The 27,143-nt window shown below is 46.1% G+C and overlaps 2 protein-coding genes across 14 annotated transcripts in view; both read right to left on the reverse strand.

Annotated features, from left to right (window-relative positions):
• Positions 1-3,341: 3,341 nt before the first annotated feature.
• OTX1 (orthodenticle homeobox 1) lies at positions 3,342-10,213 on the reverse strand. Of its 3 annotated transcripts, XM_032873804.1 has the most exons (6): positions 10,146-10,213; positions 9,717-9,785; positions 8,754-8,968; positions 7,921-8,127; positions 6,867-7,018; positions 3,342-5,624 (listed from the first exon to the last, which is right to left on the reverse strand). In XM_032873804.1, the coding sequence occupies exons 4-6, from the start codon at positions 8,015-8,017 to the stop codon at positions 4,806-4,808; spliced, it is 1,068 nt and encodes a 355-aa protein (XP_032729695.1). In that variant the 5' UTR covers positions 8,018-8,127; positions 8,754-8,968; positions 9,717-9,785; positions 10,146-10,213; the 3' UTR covers positions 3,342-4,805. The 3 variants fall into 3 exon arrangements, with proteins under 3 accessions (XP_032729695.1, XP_032729696.1, XP_032729697.1); XM_032873805.1 differs by lacking the exon at positions 8,754-8,968; XM_032873806.1 differs by lacking the exons at positions 9,717-9,785; positions 10,146-10,213 and having other exon boundaries at positions 8,754-9,154.
• A 4,293-nt stretch (positions 10,214-14,506) lies between these two features.
• The window catches only part of EHBP1 (EH domain binding protein 1), a 412,862-nt gene continuing 400,225 nt past the window's right edge, over positions 14,507-27,143 (reverse strand). For all 11 annotated transcript variants that reach the window (XM_032873810.1, XM_032873813.1, XM_032873809.1 and 8 more), the window contains 4 exons: positions 23,431-23,530; positions 22,225-22,298; positions 15,824-15,938; positions 14,507-15,591 (listed from right to left, as the gene is read on the reverse strand). In XM_032873810.1, the coding sequence (XP_032729701.1) occupies positions 15,501-15,591; positions 15,824-15,938; positions 22,225-22,298; positions 23,431-23,530 (380 nt within the window). In that variant the 3' untranslated portion in view covers positions 14,507-15,500. The remainder of the gene's footprint in view (positions 15,592-15,823; positions 15,939-22,224; positions 22,299-23,430; positions 23,531-27,143) is intronic.

Here is a 27,143-nt window from a genome sequence, read left to right on the forward strand (position 1 = left end):
GAGATGTTTTCTTGTTGCCAAATAAAAAATACGTTGTTATTATTTCGTATTCACCTTTTAGTTGGTTTTTACTTTATGTATTATATTGTTGAATAAAATATTCTTCAGTTAAACCTAAGGAATTTGTTATTCATTCTCGTTTTAGATATTAAAATGTATGGGGGAAGGGAAAGTGTGGAAAATATAGAATAACTTGTTGAGAACTTGATCGGTTTTCAATTAAGGAATTTCATAAAGATATCTTGTTGCTGTTCTTAAATTAATTCTGCATCAGAAGCCAAGTGATTTTTTTTTGGTCTTGAATAGTAATGACACAGATTTTCTTTACCAATAATGTATATATTAACTACATTTAATATATCAGATACATTTCATTTCTGTATTTAAAGAAAACCTTAGTGCCTGTTAATGCTTAATTACATCAGTAACAATTCTGCTGGAGTAGTGAATTTATCATTTATTTTCACAATCGAAAAAAATCACTTTATTTGTGAAACCACTATTTTGAACAAAATACATGAAAAAAACCTAGTAATTTTCTTTTGACATAATAAATGAAACTACTGCTTTTTGCTCTCAATAATGTAGCAAACACGAATCTGTTGACATCCAGTGTCTTTTCACCTGTTTTTCCTCTCGCGTTAATACTCCCTAGCTTTAAGGATCTTTTTCTCTCAAAAAAAAAAAAAAAATTGTTTTCACAATCTAGGGAAATGTCTCCATATACTCTCAGTAGCTACTGAATATTGAAAAGTTCTACAACAAACGAGGTTACTTTACTGAATCATTTCAGAGCTTCAGTAAATTAATGCGGTGCTCTCGGGATGGCTTTAAGTTTTAAAATTCTTTAAAAATCGCAGATATGAGTTATCCTTTACCCACACAGCACCTCACACATGTCCGCGTAAGGGTAAACTTTTTACGACTGGGGTCGGAGCAGAGAATACACACTATGGGTAAAAAACACGAAGATTTCGTTGAGCACTCCGCGAAAAAAAAAAAAATGTTGACATCTTAACATTGCTAAATGTTCTGAAGTTGCTAAATCTCCTTAAATTGCTTCACTTGTGTCACGAACATCAAAACCAAACCAGACAAACCTCTCTTCCCGGGGCAGAGGGACGAGCTGAGGACGGTTCTGCCCATTAACAGGTGGCCGGCCGGGAGGGGCCTTCGGCGTTCCCCGCCGCCGCAGCGGTCGCCGCCACCACCGCCTCCCGGGGACGCTCCGCTGGCGAGGGCGCCCTCACCTCACTGCACCTGGGGCCGCCCCCACCGCGGCCACGCACTCACCCCGCTCCCCCAAGCTCCCGCGTCCCGAGGGCCTGCGGTGCCCCAGCGCCTTCACGGCTCCTGGTTTCCACCCGGCATCACGGGGCCTCGGCACAGGCGGGGAGGCCCTGGGAAAAGCACGTGCCTCTTTTCGAAGCTTCGTCCCCGGGGCGGGAACTCCCGCCGGGCCTCCGAGAGCCTGGCCACCCGTTCCCGTCTGCCGAAGTACGCAGGCGCCGAAGCTTCTAGACGCCGCCGAGTGGCCGGGCCGCGGGGACGCGGACCTACCCACCAGCAACCACCGCCCGAAGTGTGAAGTTCTGGAGCGTCCCAGGCCAAGCGGGACAAACTAACAAATGCGACGAAACTGAGGCCCAGGGGTTTGAGTACCTTGCTCCGGAGGCCACCCAGTTGTCCGAGCAGGCGCAAAGCCGGGTCTCCTGGTTTCTTTCCACCGAACAGCCAAGAGGACCAGTAGGCGCCCCCCCCCCCCCCCGCCCACAAACCCGCCTTAGAGCTGCGGGTGGGGGCAGCCTAGCACCTGGGCCTCTAGCGGCACTGGCAGCTGCTGCGTGAGCCGGGGCGGCCCGGGGCGGAACGGGCAGGGTCGGCTGTGGAGAGCGCCTGGGAAGCCCTCCAGCAGTGGTGCCCAGGCCCGTGCAGCGCGGACTGCAAGCCTCTTGGCTCCGGCCACCCTCCCAGCCTCTCCGGCACGTGCTGGCCCCGCACCCGAGGGGCCACGGCGGTCCCCTGGCGGTTCGGCCTTGGCTCCGCCTTTAACTGGAGGCGCTGCCCAAGGCGGAGCCCGCGCGGGGGCGGCTCAGCCCTGCGCATGGGGTCTTCCTGCGGGGGCGGCGCCGGCGGGCCGGGCTCAGCAGGGCTGGGGCTGCGCCCTCCTGCGGGCCTTGGCTGAGTCGGGGATAATGGGTTTGCTGGAGTAGGAAGGCGCAGTGCGCCTGAGCCAGGCCTACGGAGTCCAGGGGGCGAGGACACGGCCGAAAAGGCTTTTCTACCACCGGAGCTCACAGCCCTAAGACCTTGCTCCGCGCGGGACCCCGAGGGAGGGGTCGTTCTCCAAACCCGGCCTCACGCTGGGTTCTCAGGTCTCACACGGGATAAAAAGAATAGGGTGTGTTGGTCACTTCGCAGGAAACTTTTCGTTGTTTCCTTATTTCCTTCCCGCCCGTGGACAAGTTGAGCAGCTTCTCGGCCTTACACCCTGGAGATTTCAGGCCAAACAATCTGGACAGCTCCGGCTCTGGGTTTTCTGGAGGAATCGACCCACCCCTTTCCCACCTCTTTCCTGGTCTCTCAGGGCAAGATGGAACCGTCCTTTGCGACCCCCCGCTTGAAGTGGGGAGTCTTCTTCCCCTGCCAAAGTGAAACGCGTCCTTGTCGACTTTTCTAGATTTTATGTTTGCGTTTTAAAGAAACTTCACAATACGCAAAAGATAACTTGGCTACTTCTGGCAAGGGCCTGAGGGTTTAGAGGGACATCTTAGCACGTGGAAGAAATGACACGGGTCCCCTAGCAGCCGTGAAGCCACCCGGGACAGCTCAGCAGAAAGGAAGGTTGTCTGCTGCCAAAATGCAGGACACGGATCGGTTTTTTGTCGTTTTGTTTTCTTTTCCTTTTTGGCTCGGCTCTGAAAGCATTACAAGAGCTATCCTTTCCCGCCTCCGACCCTCTTCCCCTCCCCCGCTTCTGTCTGGTGCAGGCAATTAGGGTGAAGAAATCAGTGCCAGGTTCCTGCCTCTGAAGAGAAAGGAATTGCTTCGGGAATTGAGTCCTGACACCTGTCTCTGTCCTGGATGGGGAGAGGGGATGCGGGGTCAAAACGCCTGGGGGAAGAGGCCAAGCTGACCGGGAGGGCGGGACACTCCCTAAGAGAACGTTCTCTGGAGACTCCTCTTGCCACGTCCTCCCTCCTTATCGTTTGGCCTCCTGCTTCACACAGGTCATTAACACTCGGGGGTATTAACGCGGGAGTTTCCCTCCTTTTAGGCTCCCCGAGACCAGGACCTGGGGCTGGAATCAGAAGAGCGACACTGACAAGCCGTTCGTTAATTTGCATTTATTTTCGGGAAATAATGTAGATAAAGGGGGGGGAGGGGACTGCCTTACATTTCAACAAGTAATTTGTGATCTTCACATCGGACAAATCAAATTTACAAATTACTTTCCCACCTACTGGACGAAAAGGCCAAAGCCAAAACTGATACACGGGAGCGGGCTCTCCGCAGATTTCGGAGAATGAAGGTGCACTAAAAACTCACTAGACAAAACAGGGTTGCTTAAAGAGAGAGAAGCCGACACAGGAATTGGAACTAGGGTTTGGGGCCTGGATCGGTTTGTTTGTTTTTCCATAATGCCGTATTTTTGTTTGTTTTTTTGTTTTCTTTTGTGATTGGTCTCTAAACCGGAACTGCGACTCTCTGCTTCGACCTGGTGAAGGGATCAGTCCTGCGTCCCCGCCCAACCTAGCCCCCTCCCCGTACCCTGACTTGGCTGTTTCCTCCACACTCTCGGACCCTCCCGACCCTCCGCGCCCAGCTTCCTGGAACCAAAAAGGTTCACTTTAATAAATACACAGAAGGAGGAGGTGTGAGAGGGCAGGTCAGCTTTGCAACAACTGAAAAAATAAAAGCGCCATCGTTAAGGAAGAGAGGAAGGGGGACAGAGGGAAAATATTTTTTGCTTTTGTTTTATATATATGTGTGTATATATATGTATATATATGCTGTATATATCTTAAAGTTCTATTTCCTGGGCGCTAAGACGAGATATGTTCAGTTCAACCAACAGCAACTAAAAAGTTTAAGTGGTCCCTGGAACGGACCTGACTATGTACAGCATTCCCGCCGAGGCGGAAGCTTGAGCCAGTTCTACGCAGGGCGGGGCTGTGCGCGGGAGGCTAGGGGCGCTCCTCCCTCGGGCCCTGTCCCAGCGCACCCCGCTGGGGAGGAGAAAGCGCCGGGAAGGTCTGGCCTGCAGGCGGGGAGCGGGGCCGAGGGCAGCTGAAGGAGCGGTAGTCTGCAAGCGGGAAACAGTCGTTGTTTTGATTTGGGGTGGAGTGTGGGTACACTCCAATGGGCAGACACATGCCAGTTAGTGATTCCAGTGTCCAGAAAGAATAAATAAAAGTGTAGGGCTCAAACAGCGAGTTAGAGCAAAGAGCCTCCGAAGGCTGCAAGTGCATAACAACTGCCCAGAAAGAAAGACTGGAGGAGAGTGGCTTAGGAGTTCGTTCGGAGTTGAGGAGGAGAGCACCCAACTCTCCCCATATAGGACTTGCGGGCCAAGCAGAGGCACCGGTCCCCTCAACCAAGGGGTGGGCGGGTCTGCACATCCCCCAAATAAGTGGCAAAAGGATGAGGGCGGCAGTGCAGGCAAAGGGCATCTTTTAGGGGCATGAAAACTCAGGTCTGCAGAAGCCGAGGCAAAGGCGGGCGGTGCAGCAGCAGCAACAGGACGGGGACCACGGAGGGCGCAGGTAGTTGCGTTTCTTCTCCTCTTCCTTCCATTCCTGGGCTCACAAGACCTGGAACCGCCACGAGGCTTGGTCCTTATAGTCCAGACAGTCGGGCGAATTGAAGTTGAGTTTCCAAGCAGAGGAAGCAGCGGCGGCGCCAGGCTCCTTGTAATCCAAGCAGTCGGCAGAGTTGAAGGCGAGCCCTGAGCCGCCGTAACCCTGGTGGTGATGGTGATGATGGTGGTGATGGTGGCCTGAGGACTGGCTCAACGGGTGGTGCGCATGCGGGTGGTGGTGATGGTGGCCGGCCATCGAGGAAGGTGCCATAGGGCTGAGCTGGTGCGGGTGGTGATGCGAGTGCATGGGCGCTAGATAGGAGCTGCAGTCCACACCGCCAAAGTAGGAAGAGGAGGGCGCAGGGTAGCCCTGCCCGTAACTGCCGCCCTGGCTGTAGGACATGGGATAAGAGGCTGCGGCCGAGGCGGCGCCTGCGGCAACCGAGCGCTGCATGCACGAGGCGTTGCTAGGCGCGGCCAGTGGCTCGGGCACTGACACCGACGCGGGCGCTGAGCCTGGAGAGATGGAGGCCGGACTCCAGATGGATGAGGCAGCCGGTGTACTCAATGACGACGGGACTGCCACCGCCGGGTTCCCGCCCAGGCCTGCAGCCGCTGCCGCAGCTGGGTTGGCAGAGGCGCTGGATCCCGAGCTAGAGGACGAGGCGGAGCTGGACACAGCGGGCGGCGTAAACTGGCCGCTGCTTTCCGAGCCCGAGCTCTCCCGCACCGGAGACGACTTTTTCTTGGCTGGGCGGCTCTTGGTCCCGCTCCCGCTCTGCTGCTGCTGGCGGCATTTGGCACGGCGATTCTTGAACCAGACCTGCAGTGGGCGAACGGGAAAGAGAGTGTCAGGGGGCGAGTTGAGCTTGCTGCTCCCCCGCCTTTTGTACCCACCACCCGTCCTAGGGTCTCTCATCTCTCTCCTACCGAGACCTCCGCCCCTCCCCATCTCTGGCCAGGCCAGCCCACGTCCTTGGTCCCAGCTACCCCACCCTCCCCCATTCCTCAGACCAAAGATCCTCCTCCGGCCAAGTAGGGATGTGCACCTCCCCTCCCCCAGCGCAACTCTGCCTTAGGGCGGAACATTTGCGTCCGTCCAGCCAGAAGTTCAGCCATCTCTAAACTGCTGCCGTTGGCTGCTTCCCAACAACCTCGTGTACGTTTGGAGGCCCTGTCTTCTATGACTAGAGCTGATGAAACTGTGGAGAGGAACGAAGGAGACCGCAGAGCACAGGACAGTCACCAAGGCTGAGATGGGAGCCAGTCGGCCCCTGGAGGCCTGGCGCTGGGCAAGGCCAGGAGGCCGAACAGAGGCTGTACACTCGGGGTACTAGGGAAGGAAGCCTGAGCAGAATTTCGTTGGGCTTCTTGGCTCCAAGTGGGAAACCAAATGGGGCAAAGTTCTCACTCCTCCTGGAGGACCCCAGTACATGGCAGAACATTCCTGGTTTTTTCTCGAGCCTCGGGAGAAGAAGACGAGATAAAAGGCTCTTGAGAAGAGTTCTGAGTTATAATCCAAACAGTATTTTTATCGCAAAAACCAGAAACAGCAAAGCCGGTAGCAGGGTTTTGCGTTCGGCATCCTCTCTGGGCAAAGGAAGAATCTAATCACACCGGCACCACCCATGGAGTGCACTCGGACAGGGCACCGGGCTCTGGCCAAGCTCCACTCTTCCATTTCCAGGATCCCCGGGATGCAGGGCAAAAGCAGAGGCAGGATTCAAGACCCCAAAGGAAGCTGACAAATCCTGGAATGGCCGAAGAAGCCGGGGCAAGTGTCGGGACCTCTAGGCACTTTACTTTCAGGAGCCTTGCTTGTTCTCCCTAAATTCTTAAAAGGACTTTCAATACCGAAGGCGCCCTGGGACCAAGGGCCGAATCCAGTTACAAAAGCGAGTTACTTTAACTTTGCCCCTCTCCCAGGCCCGGGCTGAGCGCTAGGGGGAGTCTGAGAGGGGCTGCCCAGTCGGTAGGCCCGCCCCACACAAGACCACCCTTCCCTGGCCCTCTCCAACCATACCCAGGGCCCCTACCCTGAACCTGTAGCCCTGGGCACGCGCACCTGGACTCTGGATTCCGGCAGATTGATCTTGAGCGCCACCTCCTCGCGCATGAAGATGTCAGGGTAGCGAGTCTTGGCGAAGAGCGCCTCGAGCACGTCCAGTTGCGAGCGTGTAAAGGTGGTGCGCTCCCGCCGCTGCTTCCGCGGGGTGGCTGAGGGGACACGCAGGGGCGCCTCGGGTCAGCGGTGGCCACGCGGACCCCCGCTAGAGGACGCAGACAGGCCCCCGGCAGGCCCTGTGCGAGGCTGTTGTGAAAGACAGCCGAGCTCCAAGCGAAAGAAAACTCCCCCGGAAGGCCGAGCCTGAGAGGCCACAGGTGGGAGAAAGTGCATGTGTGCGACTGGAAACCAGTGTCTTCCAGACTCTAGAGTTGCCCCTTTCCCTGCCTCTTGGAGGTTAAGAAAGGAAAAGAAGTTATACAATCTCCCTTCTTTTCTTTCACCACCCCCAACCCCAACTCATCGACGGGCTGGGGCATGGGTAAGGGGTGCACCGAAAAACCACCTGGAAAACACTTTCCGAAGGAATAAATGAAGGTGAAAGAGTAGGAGCTAGGGGGAAAAAAAGGCCACAATTCGTCTCAAGCCTTCCACATTCGCAGTGCAAAAGTTGGTGCAGACCAACAATGGAGAGGACAGTTTAATTAGGGAGAAAGAATCCCTCTTCTTCATCTCTTGGCCCTTCCTGTCAGGGCCAAGAGAGTATCCAGATTCCTCATTCAATATTGGGGGAAAGGAACAGACACACACACTCCAAAAATGCCACCCATGAGAAACGAATCCATGGGTAAATGCACTCTGTGCTGCTGGTGGGACCACAGCAAGAGACAGGTTACCGTGTGGTCAGGCTGGGAAGGCATACGTTGCACAACTTCACTGGCCTGGCCCAAGTCACCCACCAGCGGCTGCCCCCTGAGCCTGCAAAGTGCAGTGCATTGTAGGCAGACTAGCCAGCTGGCTCCCTGGGCCTGCTCAGCCACAAAGTGCGTGCCCAAACTTGAGAGTCTAGGGTCCCCAAAAATTGCAGGGCCTGGGGACGGGGACCAGTGCTCACCCGGGTAGCCCACGGAAGGATGTAGGAGGTCCATGGCTGGCCCAGCCAGGCCCAGTCCGTTCATTCCATATGGGGGTTGTTTGAGGTAAGACATCATGCTAACAGCCGGGTGGAGGCGCCCGGACGGATCCAGGGGGCTGGGGCCAGGCGCAGTGCGGGGCTCCCACTGCGCAGTCCTTCAAGCTCTGTTCCTTCCGGGGGCCCGGCCTATGGAGACAGGAGACACATGTAAACAGTGATTGGGAGCCATCTCGGCTACCTGGTCTCGTCTGGGATGGGGAGAAACGCAGGCTTATGGAACTTAGCAGGGCGGTCAATTAGGCTCTACAAGGCCTTAGCCCAAAGACCACAGCTTCTTTTGAAAAGTAAGCTTTTCTGGATCGTCACTGCCTCTTTTCAGGCTTGGAATGGGTAAAAGACACTCGTAGGGCGTCGCTAGGAGTGAGGAGAGGTTAAAAGCAGGGCCAAGCGGGAAAGGTGGGAGCCTGAAAGGTGGAGTGCACAAGGTCCCAAGTCTAGGCAAAATTCTGGTCTGGTAGGAGCCGGCCTCAACACTGCAAAAGCAAACGTTTACTCGGGCCAGTGAGGCAGCCTGCCCAGGGCACAAGGGGTTGTTTCGTTTTGTTTGAAAGCGGGAGGAAAAGGTAGAGACTCCAGAGAGCTAAGATGAAGCACTGCGGGGGTTTAGCAGCACCTGGGTCTCTCTGGGACGCACTGCCTACTTAGGAGAGCACATTCCTTCCCATGTCTCCGCCACTGGGTCTGGGCCCCAGAGACCACAGCCACCCCTCCAGTTAACTTTCTCAGTGCCCAGCCGCTGAAAGATTGCTCACCGGAAATCCCACCACACCTGAACCGCAGTTACAGGCCCTGGGCCCGCAGAGGCGGCCAGGAGACGCAGAAGGGGCCACGGTAGAGGTGGCGGCTCTAAGACGCCGCGGGAGGTCAGGGGCGCCTCGCCACGGCCACGCAAGCCCTTCTTCGTGAACGCGAGCGGGTCCTTCTTTCTGCAGGGTCCTGGTTGCGGACAATGTCGTCCTGGCGGAGGCTGAAAGGTGACCCGCCAAGCGCCCCAAAGGGTCTCATGGATTTGGGAGGCCTGAGTGCAGCGTTCCCGTGTGCTCCCTTCCTATCCTACTAGATGAACCCGCAGCCCCAAGACCCTATGGAGACTAGACAACTAGGCCTCGGCGGCGTAGCTCACGCTGACCGGGACTGGAAGGTCGAAGCCTCGCTTCCCCCGTTGCCTCCAATCTGAGGCGTTATTCTCAGGGATAGAAAGTGGAGCTGGGGAAGTGAGGCGGGGGCCCCAGGGGACCTGTCGCTTCACCCCGCGTCGCGGGAATTCAAAGCAGGCCCGGGGCCCCGGCTAGGGAGTTCAGGGAGAGCAGTTAGAGCTAAAGAAGTCTCCAGCTCCAATCCTCCAGGACCTAGGGTCTGGGCTGGGGCAATGCAGCTTGCAGGGAAGGGGACGAAAAGGCAGCTGCCGGGGCTCTAGAGCCGAAAGAGAATAGGACGTCAAGCCGTGGCGCCTCTGCTAGGCTGCAGCGTGAGTTTCCAAAGACTTTCTTCAAACTTAGCACTTGGGCTCGGTTACTTCGGAGGAGGCGGGGGAGGGGGCGCGGGGCCGAAGCAGAGATCTGGGGTCTTCCGCGCACCCAGAGGGAAGCGAGGCCACCCCCCAGCCCCGCCCACCTGCTGGGGACCTGGGAAGCCGCGACCCATGTGAGGAAGGAGAGATAAGAACGACCAACGCGCTCCCGGAGTCCAGGGCGGCCCCGCGGCGTTCTCCTTACCTGCCCTCAGCTGCCGGGGCCGCTCACCATCTATCTCGCGCCCTCACACAGACCCGAGGGACAGCCAACCTGCAAAACAGAGCGGCACAGGAATTACTCGCCGGGCCGGACGGTTGGTCTAGGATCCCCGGATTTCTTTCTTTCCCCAACTTCCCTCCCTCCTCTCTTTCTTTCCAGTGGCTTTGTGCGTGTCCCTCCAGGTTTCACTTTATTGCACAGACACTTTGTTTGCAAAGCCCTACGCGTTCCCGAGACACTACCTCGCCCGGGACCGCGCCGAGGGGCCGCAAAGGTTGGGTGGGGGTGAAAGGGGCAGAGTTGGGAGGTGGCTCGCGGTTGCAGTTGCATTCCCGATACAACGTGGAGGCGGTGGGGGCTAGGGAAGTCCTGCAGAGGCACTTTGCAAACTAAATAAATCAAGCGATTTACCTTGTCGGAGTGGCTTGTCTTGCCGGGTTGTTTAGGTGATTGGAAATGTAGCCTGATGAAGATTGATCACCTTTCTACTGCCCTCCCCGGGTATGTGAACGCGAGGTGAGTGCGTAACGGGGCTATGCTGCCAATCCCCGGCCCCGCGCGGGCTGAGTGACAGGGAGCCGGGCAATGGCAGCACGAGCCGGGGGTTACCTCCGCGCGCCCCCGCCCTCCTCCGCCCCCTGCACCCCGCCCTCACCGCCCGCCCGCCCCGCCCCGGTCGCGCGCTAACTCCAGGGCTTGGCTGACAAACGCCGCGCAGAGCGAGGCGAAGACAGCGAACGCAGCGCCAGAGCCCAGTTCGTAGAGGCGGACGCTAGTCCCGAGGCCGTCCCGGGGTCCCCGCCCTTCCCTCGCCCTTTCGGCGCCCGTGAAGGAGTGGCAGAGAGGAGACGAGGTGCTGGAAAACCGGTTCCCTCGCTCCCCTGTGCGCCACTCGGCTGGGCGGCCCGGCTGTGGGCTCGAGGACTTCGGAGCCGCGGGCTGGAGTGGAGGGGGCCCCCGGCCCCTCTCGCGGCGCCGCGGGCCCCAGCGTCTTCTTTCACCGCGCCACCACCTGCAGACGGACGCCGCGGGCGGCTCGTGCTGGCACAGGCTACTTTGTCGAGCGCAGGAGAGGCTCTGGGTGCGCAGATCCCGCCTCGGCGCCTCGGGACTCCCGCGCCCGGGAACAGCACCCGCCGGGGAGGCACCGCCACATACCTGCTCCTCGGCGTCTCCTGGGGTTCACAGTCCCCACGAAGGGTGTTTGCAAATCTTAAACGCTTCTTCTCAAATGTTGGAGCTCAGCGTCTCCTATCCCTCACACACACTCTTCTTCTGAATCTAAAGATTTTAATGGGAAACTTTCTCTTTCGCGCTCAGTCTCTGTCTCCTTCCCGGGCTCCTTCTACCAGGGACAGTCTGGCGGAAAACGTGGCCACAGACCCCTGCCCTCAATTTCTTTCTCACACACTGCGGAAGGAGCCTTCTTGGGGCGATTTCCCCGGATTGTTCGTACTGGCGAAGCCCATTTCCCAGCCGAACAAACTTCTCAACCCCGTGTACCTGGTGGACTTTTCAAAGAGCCAAAAATAAAAATAAAAAAAAATGTTTTCGCCCCAACCCTGAGCAAGGCGATTCTTGTAAGTGGCACCTCCTTCTGAATATTAGGTACCACTTTACTCCCTTTCGAGGAATTCCTACCCCTTTTTCCTAATCCCCCCTCCCCTCCATCCCAACGGGCGGAGTGAAAAGTTTGAACAGGAGTAAGTGTGAGGGCGAGTCAAGGAGCCGCCAAGCGCAGCGCGGTGGGGAGCGCCAGCGCTGCCGGGGCCGCGAGGTCGGGCACCTAGAGCGGACTGGGTTCTGGACAAGGAGGAGGAGGAGAAGGAAGGGGGAGCCCGCTGAGTGAAAAGGGGCCGCGGCCGCCGCTCATCAAAGTGCTTCCCCCTCCCCCAAGCGACACTTTCCTTTGGATTCCGAATAAAATACGGTAACAGAATATGATGGAGGGCACACTGTTTCCTTAACTGCTTCTCAAAGGACCCGGGAGATCTTCTTAGGACCTTTAATAAGGCTTTGGTCGGTTCTTTTGTTGATCTCTCAAAATCAACTCCTTCTAATTGAAGTTGGAGCTGAAAGCGAGCTAATGTTCAAAGAAAGTGGCCGCCAGACCAACGAAATTACATTTTTTTTTTTTTTGGACGATGAGGGAACATCTAATCAAAGGGGCAAAGGAGGAGGGGTGGGAGTGGGGGAGTATGAAGGAGAAAAGGAGGTTTTACAAGATCCTTCTCTGGTTCACAAAAGTCAGCGACACGGGCGCTTCTCTCCAGAACAAAGACACCGCAGCCCATTCACAAAAGGGAAAGAAAGACAGAGAGAGAGAGAAAAAAAAAAAAAATAAAAGAACGAGAGAAAAGGAAAAAACATGAGAAAGAAAAAGCTTTAACAGGAAAAGAAACTGCGCAGAGCGCAGCGCTGACCCGGGCGAGGACACAACTTAGGCTCTCGCAGAGGCCCCCGCGGGGACTAGCCCGCGAGGCCCGCGGCTCAGAGCCCCTGCGACGGTGCAGAGGTTTAAAGAAAGAAATGGAATACACCCCGCCTCCAGTTCTGGGGAAAGGCGCGGGCAGGAGGGTACTAGTTTTGGGGGGAAGACTATGCGAGCGCCCAGGAGTGCTCTGCGGCAGCGTCTGCGTCCCCAGACCGCGCAGCCCAGCCCAGGCCTGCGCGCTCTGTGCCTGGGTGTAGCCCTGTGCTGCCGGGGTGCATGCCCTAATCCCAGCCCCTCAACCTCTCGCAGTCCTGCCTGCTGCGGGCCCTATTTCGCCAGCAGCTGCAGCGCCCGGCCGAGGTCCGGCGCTGCGAGGTGGGGCCGCTGTGCGCGCTGGAATGTGCTCAGACGGTCCCCAGGGCCCGCCACGCGGGAGTCCGGCGTTCTCGCTTCCAGATGCTGCCACGGTCTCGGGGAAGTTGGGAGGTATCAAGTAGCACAGCCCCCCCACCCCCATGAAAGTATTTATCTAATCCTAAATTGCAGGCGAATTTTCTTAATGCTCAACCCATAAAACCCCAGGATTAAGAAAAGAAAGAGAGGAAGAGGGAGGAGTGTAGAGAGGAAGAGAGACTGAGATGAAAGTTTCTTGTACGCGGCGTGGAGGACTGAGGCGGCCGTCGCTAGGCAAATGTCCAGGTGGGAGACGCTGGGCCAGAAGCCGCGACTGTTCCAACAACGGCCGCAGGGCAGGGAGGGGGAAGTGGGGGCCTCACCGAGGGAGAGCACGTCCACCCAGCTCCAGGCCCCCGAGCCGGGGAGGAGGGCGTGGGAGCTGGGCCCTGGGACCCGGATCCAGCACCCAGGTGACCTCGAGGCCGGGCCAGACTCTGGGGGACACTTGGGACAGGGGGAGGGGTTTGGCGTCGGGGTCGTGGGATTCTGGCCAGGGGCGGAAGTTCTGCACCGGCCCGCGGGCTGTGCCCAAGCCAGCAGGCTGCCAACGCTCCTCCTCCTCAGCGACCCCTGGGCCCACAGTTTCTTTTCCCGCAGCGCGGGCTTTCTGGTTCCGGGCCTCTCCGCAAGCTGGGCTTGCGCCTGCGCTCGGCGGGCAGCCTCTGGGCACGACGCGACGAAATCCGGACGCGGCGCATTCGCCGCGGGCCTGACCCTCCTAGCCCCGGGGGTCGGCGCTCCGCCGCCGCTGCGGGGCGTGCGGGCGCCACAGAGCAGCCCAAATGGAAACCCCGAGAGGCTCGGGACTGGGGCAGGAGGGACAGCAAGTGTGGGGCTAGGGAACGTCTGTCACTTGACAGGTCGGGAGCGGCAGTGGGGAGCCGCCTCTCCGCGAGGCTCCTCGGGAGGGAAGGTTCTCCGAATCCAGCGTAAATGGGATGGTGATGCTGGCCGCCCAAGCCCCAGGCAGCTTGGGTTTCGTCTGCCCGCTTCCCTGGGGTTAGAGTCGGGTTCTGAGAGCTTCCCCCGGAGAGCGGCAGCCGGCTCCGCTCTCCTGCGTGAATGAACAGGACAAATACTCAATTTCATTTAGTTCTGTAACTTTTCAGTAACTTCTTAAAATCCTTTTCATGAAGAAATCTTCCGTAGCAAGTTTTATCATTTTGAAAGACTGTCAGTTGAAGGCAGCTGCGTACTTTTCGAACGGAATTTGTGTGTAAATGTACATATATCTATGTGTGTGTACGTTTATTTTGATCTAGGCTAAAGTATAAACGCTAGTGGACTGTTTTCTGTCTCTAGACTTGTTGAACGAGCTTTCTTTGTTTCGGACACTTCTTGTAGAGGAGTGATGGTAACTACTATCAAATCGCCAGTTTTTTTCTGTAGCCTAGAACTTATTAAAAGTTCTCGTTCCTTCATCTCATACACACACACCTGCACACATTTACCCTCCCCGCCAACAATAATCATCTTCCTTTCACTTCAGTACCTGCAGACTTTCGAGTTATCAGAAGTCATAATTTTTCCTCATAAGTGCAACATTAACAATTGAAAATAATGTGGAAAATTCATCAAGATATTAGCATTTTTCAGTGCTGTGGAATCACAAATTTCCTCAAATCTTTAACAACAGAGAGGGCCCTTTACAGAAAATGCTAGTTTACATTGCTTATGAAAATATGACTAACTGCTTTTCAGTTCGCATTCGTGTGTCCGCAGGGCCCTTTCGGAATGGTGTAAACTTACTCAGCTCCAAATACAGCCTAGTATCCTGCTCTGCATTCAAGAGAACCATTTTTTTCAACATGAAAAGTCTTATGGATACAGGAACTTCTCAAACCAGTGTCAAGTTTTCATTGTAAGGAAGTAGCAGCAGTGGTTAAGGTAAGAAAGTTTCTGCTTTTATTGAAAATTTATATATGACTCAGTATTGTAATAAATAAACAGATAACCATTTTCACAAAAAAATGACAGTGCTATGCTAGAGAAGAAAATATTAATTGGGGGATTTACTCATAGTGGCAAGACAGACTTTTATCAATACAGAATAAATATTAACAGCATTCTTGAGCCAATGTTGAGACCCAACAAAATGTAGGAACCAAGCTAGATGTAATAAATAATTATCTAGAGAAAAAGATGGCGCATTCTCAGATGATAAGACCATCTTTGTAAACTGATGCATGTCAATTAATTCCATCCTCATAGCTCACCTTCAAATCACAGGACTGTCTCAGCCTACATTAAAGGGCCATCCTCTAAGGAAAACAGAGGACAGGAACTCTATTATCCTTACAGTGAAATGCAAAACAACTGCAGAAAATCCCACTGGTAAATAGAACACAGTTTAATAAGTAGATTGAGTATGATCTAACTATAAAATTTAGGTAACAGAGTCAAGTGTTACATATGGCAGGACTGGAAAAATCATTCATGACATTTTTCTTATCCCCCACATACCCCCCCACCATTATGCTATTAACAACAACAATAACAACAACAACAATAACAACAAAAATGTTCCAAATTTTCCTCCCATCAAAAACTGAGGGAAAATAATGAGGGAAGGGTTTTCTTTTCTTTCTTCTTTGAGCACTCTCTTGAATACTCTCAATACCAATCACTCACAAGGTATCTGTGCAAATTTATTTCACATGATTTCAAGGAAATTAACTCACACACAAAAAATATCCTTAAACAAAGCTCTTTTGGAGTTCTATTATCCAGAAAGGAAGGAGGAAAAGGGGTGGTGGTGGTCGTAAAGAATACAATCCAGCCCCCCAAAATGTTAAAAGTTTTACATCAAGAACGAGTCTGACATTTTCTAGTCTGGGAACCCAAGAGTAAAATGTTGGGAGACTCTGGTCCGGGTGCTATTGAAGAACACATTTCTCTTCTTTCTTGGCCATCTTGCCTTTGTTTTGTTCCAGAGTTCGCTCCAAATGCTCATCTTCTTCTTCAGCCCTAGAAGTCAAACAGGAAACAAATTTATTTTTCTTCGTGGAGGGCAAAGCCACACTCTCCTCTAACCTCGAAATCCGAGCCCCAGCGGGAATGAGGCTGCTGGGGCCAGCGGGGGGTTGCCCCGGGCCCCACGGAGACCTCTGGACTGAACTTCCCGAAAACTTCATGGCCCCTCGGCTGGTGGCAGAGACTCGACCCCTCGACCCCCCGACCCCACGGACGGACGACTCACTGCTTCTCCTGCGCGTCCAGATCCCTGACGAGCGCGTCGCGCTTGTTCACCAGGGCCACCAGCTCGTCCAGCAGGAGTTGCTCGCGTCGCTTCTGGGCCTCGGTCTTCTGCCAGTCTGCAGGGGACGGGAGGCTCGTTACCCACCCGCAGAGCCTAGGCACACACACCCCCCTTCCCGCCTTTTCCAATTTCCTTGTATCTCTCCGCAAACCATGTTAGAGAGCCACTAGATAGTGTTTTAAGGGGAGTCTGGCCGTCGTGATGAGCATTTCACCCTAAAACCTAACTTCCTAAGTATTTCCCGCAGATGGGCTCGGCTACCGCTGGGCTGGAACCTGCAAGAGACCAGGTGTGAGCCTGTGGCCAGCCGGAGGTGCGCACCTGATTCCGCCAAAGTGGGGGTGGGGGGGGGGGGGGGGGAAGTGTGAGGGGCCAAAAAAAGAGCGGCCAGAGAGGGGGGGGGGGGGGAAGTGGGCAAATGAGGGGGCGGGAAGTAGAGATAGGCGATAAAAATCACTCAGAAAAGGCTAGAGAATCTGCTTGAGAACCTATCCTCCTCCCCCACCCCCATGCTCACCCCATACAGCCCATTCTTCGCTAATTTCCTCTTCGCTCTATTTTAGCAGTTGGATGTATCTCACACTGGGCGCCATATGCTTCACAATAACTTTAAAAGTAGTGAATCGGCTAATTAGCATTTTTCTTTGAAGTAAAAAATAAATTTGCTCTGCAATATTACACTGCAGCTCTCGATCGCATCACAGCCAGTTTTCTTTTGGAGAGGTTTGCTGGGTGGTTTAAAATCAAAGCACTTCTGCAAAGGAAAAATTACATACATCTTTTTGAAACCCCACGTTAAGGGTTGGAAAATCCGATGGCCAGTGCTCTTTCCAGGCGTATGGGCAGGGTTTTTTGAAGGTTTTAGGACCCAATAATATATTTGCTAATCGTCGCTGGTCTGATAATTTCCTTAAGATGAGCAGCAGTTTCGTTTAATAAAAACAGGACCAAATCGAACATTTAAAGCACTTTTAAAACCAATGCCAACTGCTCTCTGGCCAGACTGTAAGGGCTTGTAGCTGTCAATCAACCCCCAGTCTACCCCGCCTCCCTCATTAGGAAGGTAAACAATGAAAAGAAGAAGTAGATGATGAGGCAGATAGCAGAACAAATGAGGACCTGGAGGGAAACAGGACACCAGCTTTAAAAAAAAAAAAAAAAAAAAAAAAAAACCGGGGCCACTGACTCATGCAGCCCCCTCCCCCAGCAAATGCACTTTCCAAAAAACAGAGGAGTGCAATCCTTTCGGGTTTCTCTCTTCTCTCTCCATTGCCCTGGGCAATCATGTTAAAACTCACATGGCTGGTGCTTATTCAGATAAACCTTAACAATGCACACCGCTGGTTACCATGTGAATCTTCACAAACCACACAAGAATGTGCTGGTTCAAATCCCCCGGACCCCCTCCAAAGCAAAATTTATTCAAGACAGCAAACTGCTCAGCAGCTTTATGAAAGCAAATGGTGCTAGAGGGAATTCTATCTTGTATTTACAAATTAAAAATTAGATGCATCATCATGTAATAAAGGTTAGAATAGCAGCAAAAAGCTAGAATGGTTTATTCAATTTTACCACGATTCCTTTCTTTATAAGCTCGAATACATACATAGATATATATGAAACATGCTATGTATTAATTATCCACATTTGATACAAAAATCACACAAGTACATTAAATATCTGGTCACATTACAGTCTTATTAAAAGAAGTGAAATATTCTATAACATGGGAAGAAGTAAAGAAACTATTACTATGCAAAGTTTTTTCCTGAATATAAGAAAAAAATAATAACAAAACAGCAAAATTGAAGAAAAGCCATATCTATCACTATCACAGTTTTGTCCTTTGGATTTAAATGCAACTGTGGTCAGGAACGCTAGACAATTTTCTAATTTGGTTCTTGCTCTTAATCAGTCTTATTATACACAGGAGCAAAATTAAGAGACACTCCAGTTGGAAGGATCTTTAAGGTCATCTAGTCTAATTTCAGGTAACTGTAGTTCTAGAAATATTAACTCAGAGAAAACCCTGCTAAATTTGTAAAAGATTTATAACTAAATTTTAAAATTAGTAAGATTATCTGTTTTGATGAATATTAATTTTTCTACTTTCAACCTCTAGAAATCATTCTGATTGTAAGCTTCATAATTATTTACTTCTAAAACATTTTGATAAGAGCTTCACAACTAGGAAATAAATTTCCTCCACCATGCACATAAAAAATACAATTAGATGGAAAATAACAATATTTTCTAAAACCAAGAAAAAATAAATTTTAACAATAGACATATAATTTTCTTAATTAAATTGTTCATTCTCTGTACTTGAACAGTCACTTTTAATTAACTAATAATTAGAAATATCAAGATAAGTAAGGCTTTAACAATACGGATGAGAGAAGACTTCTATTTTTTAACCCCTGAAGTATTGAATAATTTAAAAAATCTTAACTTTTTCCTAGCTCAATACTGACATTTTCTGTAACTGTAACAAAAACATTTTTGAAGTTATGAATATTTAGGTTATTTTCATCATTTCACAGTCAAATTTAACTGACATTAGAATTTAAAATGCTGCAGCATAAATTTAAGGATTTTTCATATTAAATTTGTCATTGCTATATTAATATCTATTTATAAGATATTAGTCAATTGTAGAGGGAACAGCTATGTACACTGAGTAGATTTTACACTAGCAAAACTACTTTTACTTTGCACTTGCTTTCTCATGGGAGTAAATTTATACACATACACATATATCTGAATGCTGATTTGGGAAATTAAACTATTTTGATGATTTTTAAAAATTCATAATACCTTTAAAATTGATCATGACCCATATTTGTATGTTCATGCTTAAATTAAAAAAAATTTAAATCCCCTTTTAGTAGCTTCACCTAGATGTAATGTCATGTTTTAAAAACCTGCCTGTAAGTGTATATGTTACCTGTTACGCATTTTAAGAAAGGATTACTCACCTATAACACCAGTCACAGCTAGCTAGATACGTTGACTTTGACTTGAACAGACTACAATGTGGCTTCTGATTAATTTAAAGATTCCAGTGTACTTTTGCTACAAAAGCCATATCCTCTTGCAACAAATAGGATTAAGTTTTGATGCTGCATTTGAGCCAAAGTGTTGAAATAAAGAGATTCTGTTTATGTCCATCTGCACTGAGCTGTTTTGTTAATTTAAAAATCTCTTTTTTATATATAGGGCCAATTATTCATTCCCTGATTCAGTTTATTTGCTGAAGTTGATAATTACCTTGGAAAAAAAGGCAAAAGAAATACCTATAAATACTTTGATAGAAAGGACCTAAAGTTCCTGTAGTAAACCTTCAACCTTGCCACTATAAATAAGCCTGGCACTTTGATGAAAATTAACACTAGTTTTGTAAAGAGCACATTGGGGGATTGCAGTCAAGTCTTATCTTTAGTTCCAGTCAACTAGCAATCCTGAAAGAGTTTGCATCATCATCAGAGCAGGCCATTTGATAGGATTCTACTGCTGTACCTAATCAATCTATGGAAGACTGTGGCTGTGCTGTGTAACAAAGCTAAAATAGATTTACAAATGGGGTTTTAGGGGATAAGCTCCTCCACAGGATTACATATTGATTTTAAATATAAAAAGCTTATCATATAAACCATAACTACAAAAATAGTGAACCTATGCATAAATCCCTTTAGAAGAGCACCCACTTCAAACTCTGAGCCAAGAATAAATCAAGATGTACAAAATCCTAGAGAAGATCCATTTCTTGTGCAGAAAATGAACACACCACTTTCTAAAAGCCCACCCCAATGTGTGCAGAAATGAATTTATCTTTCCTGAGGGGGCATTAAATAATCAGGAACAAAAAAACTATAGGAAAAGTATCTAAAAGATGTTTGTTAGCTTAAGGGATCCTACAACTTAGCTCAGTAGAGTGAAACTCCTGCTATGAAATACACCTCAAAGGAAAAAAAAAAAAAGGCAAAAACAGGCCAAAGTGATTATGGATTTTCAGAAGAATGGATATATTGAATTTTTTTTCTCTCTCAAACCAAGCTGTTAATATTTCTTTCAATGTGCTATATGGCTATTAACATTCTGTGCTTTCTCCTGGTGCAGATTTACTTGAAAAGATTTTAGTTTATTTATTAGAAAACCAACTTATGGCTACCTAGTAGAAGAGATGGGGACAAAAAGCGGAATGAATGAACCTTAAAACAAAGGAAAGCAAAACAACACCAACTAGCGTTGCCTATTTATGTGTTTTTCTGTGGGTTTTAATATTTCAAAAGTCTACTGAACTGCATGTGTACACATTCTAAGGGCTGACTCAGAGGACACTGTGTTCACAGAACTGACCATCACAACAGTCAGTACCGGCCCAGGACATCCCAGCCCATGCACTGCCCAGGCTAGTGGGACAGGCCTCTTATGAAAAAAGTGCCATTTATTTGTCATCAACAGGCTACTTTTTTCCTCAAATCTCTTCTTTCCCTCAACCAGCCAACAGAAACTGGCACCATCACTTATGGGACAATGACCTTAATTAAAAAATAAAACCAAACAAAACTTCAAAAAACTATCAATTGTATTAAAGGTACTTGAAAAACACCTTTTCCCCTTCTTAAAAAAATATGACTTTGTACTGATACGTACAAGAAAAAGAGGCAGATAAAATGTTCAATTATTCGCGATTGTAGGTTTGGCATACAGGCATAGGACTACCCATAAAAATGAGATCTTTTCTACATGTCATGCCCCTCTTTTTAAGATGGTATTTGGTAATATAACTGGTTTGGGGACAGAAACAATATCTGCCTTAAAAGTCAACTGTATTGTATCAAGTTGTATTTTAGGGATAATTTAACTTACTATACATGAGAGAGTGTTTTTAATACTCTGTATCGAGTATAATGTATAATGAATCTATAAAGAATAAACTATGTAATGAGTCAGACATTTTACATAATATATATACATACATTTTATGTTACCCATACATATATATACCATATAAATAGTATCTATTATACCCACTTTTCAAATATTTAGCTTTTCAATCTCTTTTAAAGACTACACCATGACTACAAAAATTGTATCAAGAGGAAAAGTACGTTTTAGCATACCCGTACATTTTATTTCAATGGCAAGTTTTACAGAACTTCTTAAATAATTTTGACAAATTTTTAGTCATTATCAATGTATAATTTGATTCATCTGGATAGCCATTTGAAGGAAATTAGCTATCTGAAGCCTTTAAAATAAAGTAAACCTGATTTTTAAATGAGGATATACAACACTGTCAGTCCTATTTATCAAATGAGATTACAGATTAAAAGTAATTAAAAATAAAACTTTTATACGTATAAGATTATATTTGGATAAATAGCATATATTTTATTTAATCACAATATTAGTTAAAATATTTTTTAAATACACAGTTTCATTTGGCTTTCCCTTACAAACTTAAATTTCTAGTTTCCAAACTAATTAGAATTGGCTTATTATGGATCAGGTACCTTATCAGGTAAAGAAGGAAATTACTATGGACAGTCAATGGGTTAAGAGGTCAATATAGAATAGGAAAATCAATTTGCATTGATTAGACAAAAGGTCCATTTTACAGAGCCCAAAGGATTAGTTTTTAAGCACACATCTTTGAACTACAAGACATTTTCAACTAAAAGGCATAAGGAGAAGTGCATTCTTAAACATGTAAGAATTTAAAAAAAAAATCATATATAGTAAATGCCATAGTTAAGCTAGCTGATGTTAACTGATATTATGAACGATGCTTAGGATTACTATATAATTCATAAAAAAGCTTTACGAAAAGTATGAAAGTGCTTTATTTATCTCCTATGTCAATCTTTGCCTGAATATTCACTTAATAGGAGATGGAATCTTAAGAACTATAGTGGACTGCAGCCATATTTCCATGTTGACATCAATTAAATATTAAGGTAAAATTTAGAGTCTGATGTGAAAAATCAAAATGATAAATCTATCCCTACCTTCCTCCTGGAAACAACGTTAAATTTCACATAGTAAAATGTAATTAAATCATTTAACTCCTTGTATTTTCCATTTTATGGACATTTCAGCTTACTGACAAAGTAAGACAATTTTGTGTTTAATAGTACACATAATGATTATCTATCTGAATTAGGGTTCTTAAGTTTTATGTGACTCTTGCTTTCTAACTCTAAGGCATTTATCTGTAATTCCCTTTGGTTCCTAGTCAGGCCACACCTAGTGAGACCAGAAGTGTATTACACTCTTTAAATCTCTTTTGACAGTTGACACTTCACATACCTCTCTCCATCATGGCCATTTCTTACCTTCAATGGCTAGCATTGCCCGCAATTCCCGATTCAGCAGCTCATACCGTCGTTCTAAATCATGCTCTTTTTCCCTAGGCAAGTTACAAAAGTTCATCAATATGCTAATTACTAAATCATTAAACACTTAAAAGAACCTTTAGGTTACATTGATTTTAGGACTCATAACTGACTTTTCTCTTTAACTTTAAGCTACTCCAAACAAATGATACACAAACCTAAAACCTTCTTCAGATTGAATATTTACTAGTGCTATTATTTTTCTCCTTCAATTTTGAATTGCACAGAGGTATATTTTAATCTTCAGATAAGTAGTCTCATTCTTCAATGCTTCTTGTGTTAAGTGCCAGGTATAAGACTATTTTGTAAAATATTTTTCATAGCTCACTATAAACATGCGTATCTGGAACGCCATGTAAAAAGAATACAAGAAACATGTAAGTACTACCAGTGCAAATTTAATACAGAGACAATTAAAAATCCAGGAGGATTTAAGTTTTGTGCTTCTTCATAACTCTTTTTATCAAGTTCAGGCATGGCAGAAATGACAAAAATAGAGGTTTTCACTAAAATAAAATATGTAAGCCTGCTCCCTCCCACACTAGGTGGCATAATATAAGAATACTGCTAGTGAACAAAAAGAACACACATTAAATCCTACAGTGAACTAAATGCTAAAGACCAAGAATGCTTACATTTGGTCTGGTCTCCATTTTACTGTACACAAAAGTGATCTTTTTATGATTGGAGGAATTACCCAAATTTAGGGTAACATCATCTGTAGAATACAAATGTACTTTTGTCCTTATTAAGAGTTATTTTCATTTTTAACTTAAAATGTGAGGTTAAATAAACTTCAATTTTATTTCTTTTGTCCTCTAACCCTTAATATAATCCAAATCTCCTTTTTGTGCACAAGGGCTTTATTTCTTAAATACAAAAATTTTTTATATTCCTTGGCTTTCTATATAATAAACATTTTTCAGTATATATCACTATTTTTAAAAACTTACTGTTTTAAAAACTTATTGTTCAGAAATGATTATATATTCTTTTTAACTTTTATTTTTATATAAACTATACTGTAATCTCCAAGGAAAGAAAAATAATAAGCCTAATAAATAGGAAATCCTAAAGAAGGCAATGACAAAAAGCCCAAGATTCATCAGTGGTGTAGGAAAAACAAGCATAGTCATGAGTACTTACAGGAGAGAAAGCTGGTTCATTCTCCTTATTAAGGCATTTTTCTTATTAACCAACATAAACCATTCCTGCATCATAGCTTCTTCTTCTTCTGTGTTCCTTCCTGTAATTCAGCGAATTATTTATCTGACATTTTATAATCCAAATAATAATTTAGCACAAGTATTTTTTAACATGAAACGTATTTTAGGTACCCCAATAGCACAAATTAAACTGTTTATAATAACACAATATTGAAGTCCAGGGTCTGAAAAAAGAAATCAACATCTAAAAATTCATAAACCAATCTTCTAAATCTGGTATTACCCAGCATGTATATTTCAGTCCCCCTGAACATATCTACAGATCAAACTAACATTAAGTACAGTTTAAAAAAAAAAAAAAGTGTTCCAACTTTTAAATCCTCCCCAGAGGCTGATTTGTTATTATGTTTCAATGAGGAACTCATGGTGCTGAAAGACATACGGTCATGATTAAACACACACACACACACACACACACACACACACACACATTAAAAAATCATTATGAGAATTATAGGACTAGCAGGAAGATCAGAGAAGTCCAGAGATTTCATGAAAGCTTCCAATTGTAACAACTTGCTTTTTTTCTTATTTTCCTCCCCAAAAGTAAACTAAAGATACATGTTCATATACCATTCTGGAACTCATCATCTCTAATAGGGCAAACACATGCAAATTATTTTAAATACATTGTAAATGACCAGGCTACAAAAAATGCCTATAGCTATCTGTGAAAAGACACATTATAAGGAAAATAATAATGTTCAGTAAATCACAAAACATTTCAGCAGAGAGATCTAAAATTTAGAATTCACCGATTGCACATTTAAAATTTACCTTCTATCATCTATAACACTCCCCACCAAAGACCAGTATATCAAGGGTTACAATGTATATTATATATTTATTATTGTTCATGTAGAAGTAGGCCACAACCACACTCAAGAAAAATATTAATTCCCTACCTTCTTCCCATCTCTCCATGCAAATTATACCTAGTCAACCTTATAATTCTTTGACTTTCTTTTTTTCTGAATTTCACCCATGATTGGTTTATTGTTTTGCTAGGCCATTATTTAATACTTCAGTCCCACTTCTGTATAGATGCATAGGGCTAACTTAAATATCTAGCAAAAAATAAAATATTCTAGTTTCGTTTTCTTTTTAAGCAAGACATTTTCTTTTAACTTTCAAACACACGACCAGCCCATTTTAAAAATTCAGACAATAGATACCTAAAATAAGAGAAAAGCCAAGTCTGTCACCAACCCCCTCCCTCTCCAATTGCCCTCTCCATCTCCTTTCTCCAGAAGTAAGTACTTCTACAGTCCTTCCAGACCACACAGATTACTATGTGTATCAAACACACGCATATACGTTATCTATAGACACATACAGGTTTCCTTTCTTTAGCACAAGTGAGATCATATTATATATTGCCCTGTGATTTACTTTTGTTATGCTGTTTAAAGATCTACCTCATTCTTTTTAATACTTGCATATATCATGGGTGTGCCACAATTTATGTAACTATTTCCACAATAGAAATCTGAAGAAATTCTTAGAATGGAAATAGAATATAAAGAGCTAATGACTATTTTCACGTTAACAGAAAGCTGAAGAAATTTTTAAGAATGGAAGTAGAATATAAAGAGCTGATGATCTGTGTGCAAAAGATTTAACATGTACTTCAAAGCATCCCTATAAAATAGATATCTGTTGTTCATCGTTAGGGAGAATAGTGAGGATATGTGCCTTCATTAAATGCTATTAAAACTTTATGGTATGAAGCAGACGTAGGATAGATCTTTTTTGGAGTATGAACAACAGTCTTTATTGTTTTACAGTATTTTTAATCTCTCTTTTAGGGTAGCTGGTTTTGTATTCACTTTGGACCATGTGATGTCTTGACACTGGTCATGTGATACAGGCTGTGATAGGCTGTGATACGCACAAATCCCTGGGTAGCAACAAAAGAAGAAAGAGTAGAAAGAAAAAGCTGAGAAAAAGCTTGCAATTTGGAAAAAGGCCAATTGTACCCTGGTGAAGGCCTTTTTGATCAGTGAAATGACACATGTGTGCAATATTAATAGGTGCAGTTTTTATGATATTTTATTTTCTGATTAAAGACTTAGTTCTCGTGTTCATCACATAAGTGGCTTCTAAAAATATAGATATATTAAAACTTTGTTTTGAGTTTAACTTAACCTATAATTGAGGCTTTCAGCAATACTAGAAGCAACCAGCCTACTCTTAAATTAGCATCATTTTCTTCAATGGAAGACTGCTTCCTTGAGAATAACAATATTGATATGGTACTGTGTTATTTTCAGTTTAACTCCTGCCTAAGATTTCTAGGTAAGAAGAAAAGATACCCATCCCCTAATTGTTAGGAAATGACTAATAATATAAGAGTCTCATGTTTCAAAAGGAAATAAGCCTAACAATAACAAATATTTAAAGACACATTACACTCTGCTACATAGATTATATAAATTAACTGAAAAAACATATTTGAGTTTAAATCAATTCTGTATCACTAACTCCTTATCTGAGATAGTATACAATGATGGAAATCTATACTTAGCCTAGTAACAAAAAAATTAAATTTTCTTCTAATACGTCATTACACTATTGTTTTCCAGGAATTAAAAATTTTTAAATTTAAAAAGCTTTTAAAAGCCAGTAAGTTGAACCATTACAAATTAATCCTGACTTTAATAACTGGTTAAAGACCCCTTTAGCTTTATAAGTAACAAAAAATATTAAAGCCTGTGATCACAGTGAGCTTTTCTCATTTCTCCTCTAACCATTTGTTATTTAATCCAATACTAGTAATCCAATTTGTCCATCAGACTTTTAAAGGGCAGAATGCAACTTCCTCAGCTTAGACACTTTTCAAAGTACAATATATTTTTCAAATGAATGCTGGATGTTTCATTTTTCCCAACTGTTCCTAGCTCTAATGCATGAGGAAAAAAAGAACAAGATGAACATTGTTCATACTGATTAAGTAAGAGCTCATTAAAGAGCTGTCAGTGCGGTACTTTGAATATGCATGAAGCATATAATCAGATCTAGTACCGTCACTAGAGGAGAATACGGTAAGTACAAAGGATTGATTTAATTACTTAGAGTGGGCTGTGGTGGTAAAGCAGTCTTGTTAGTGCAAAAAGAAAAAGAGGTTGTATTCTGGCACTGTTAGAAAAAAGGCAGTTTTAGCTTCTGCCACAATACATAATCTCAGAATAAAGCACTTTACATTGTAGCTTAAAATGAAGACTGTCATTATTTCATAAAATGACCATAAATCATTTTATCTTGTTTAACCTCACCTGGTTAACTACATGTCTTTCAAAATCATCTTTAATTTGTAATTACAATTACATTTTTGTCATCTTAGAGTGGAATACGGATACTTTTTTTAAAAATCTCAATTTTTTTTCAGTTTCATGAACTGAAAAATTCAGAACATATACAATTGAAGACCATTTTGAAATAAAAAATGACAAAATACTACAGGTCAGTATACAATTACTAAAATGTAAAAACATGGCTGGATTGTTAATACTGTATCTTAAAATACAGTGCCTCATGTAAATATACTACAAATAACCTCCCATTAACATTTTAAAGTACTGACCAATTAATACAATCTCTAGCCATATTTTTCCTACTTTTTTTCTCCCCAAA

This window comes from Lontra canadensis, unplaced genomic scaffold (genome assembly GCF_010015895.1).
Source record: "Lontra canadensis isolate GAN:19392208 unplaced genomic scaffold, GSC_riverotter_1.0 scaffold50, whole genome shotgun sequence".
Lineage (NCBI taxonomy): Eukaryota > Metazoa > Chordata > Mammalia > Carnivora > Mustelidae > Lontra > Lontra canadensis.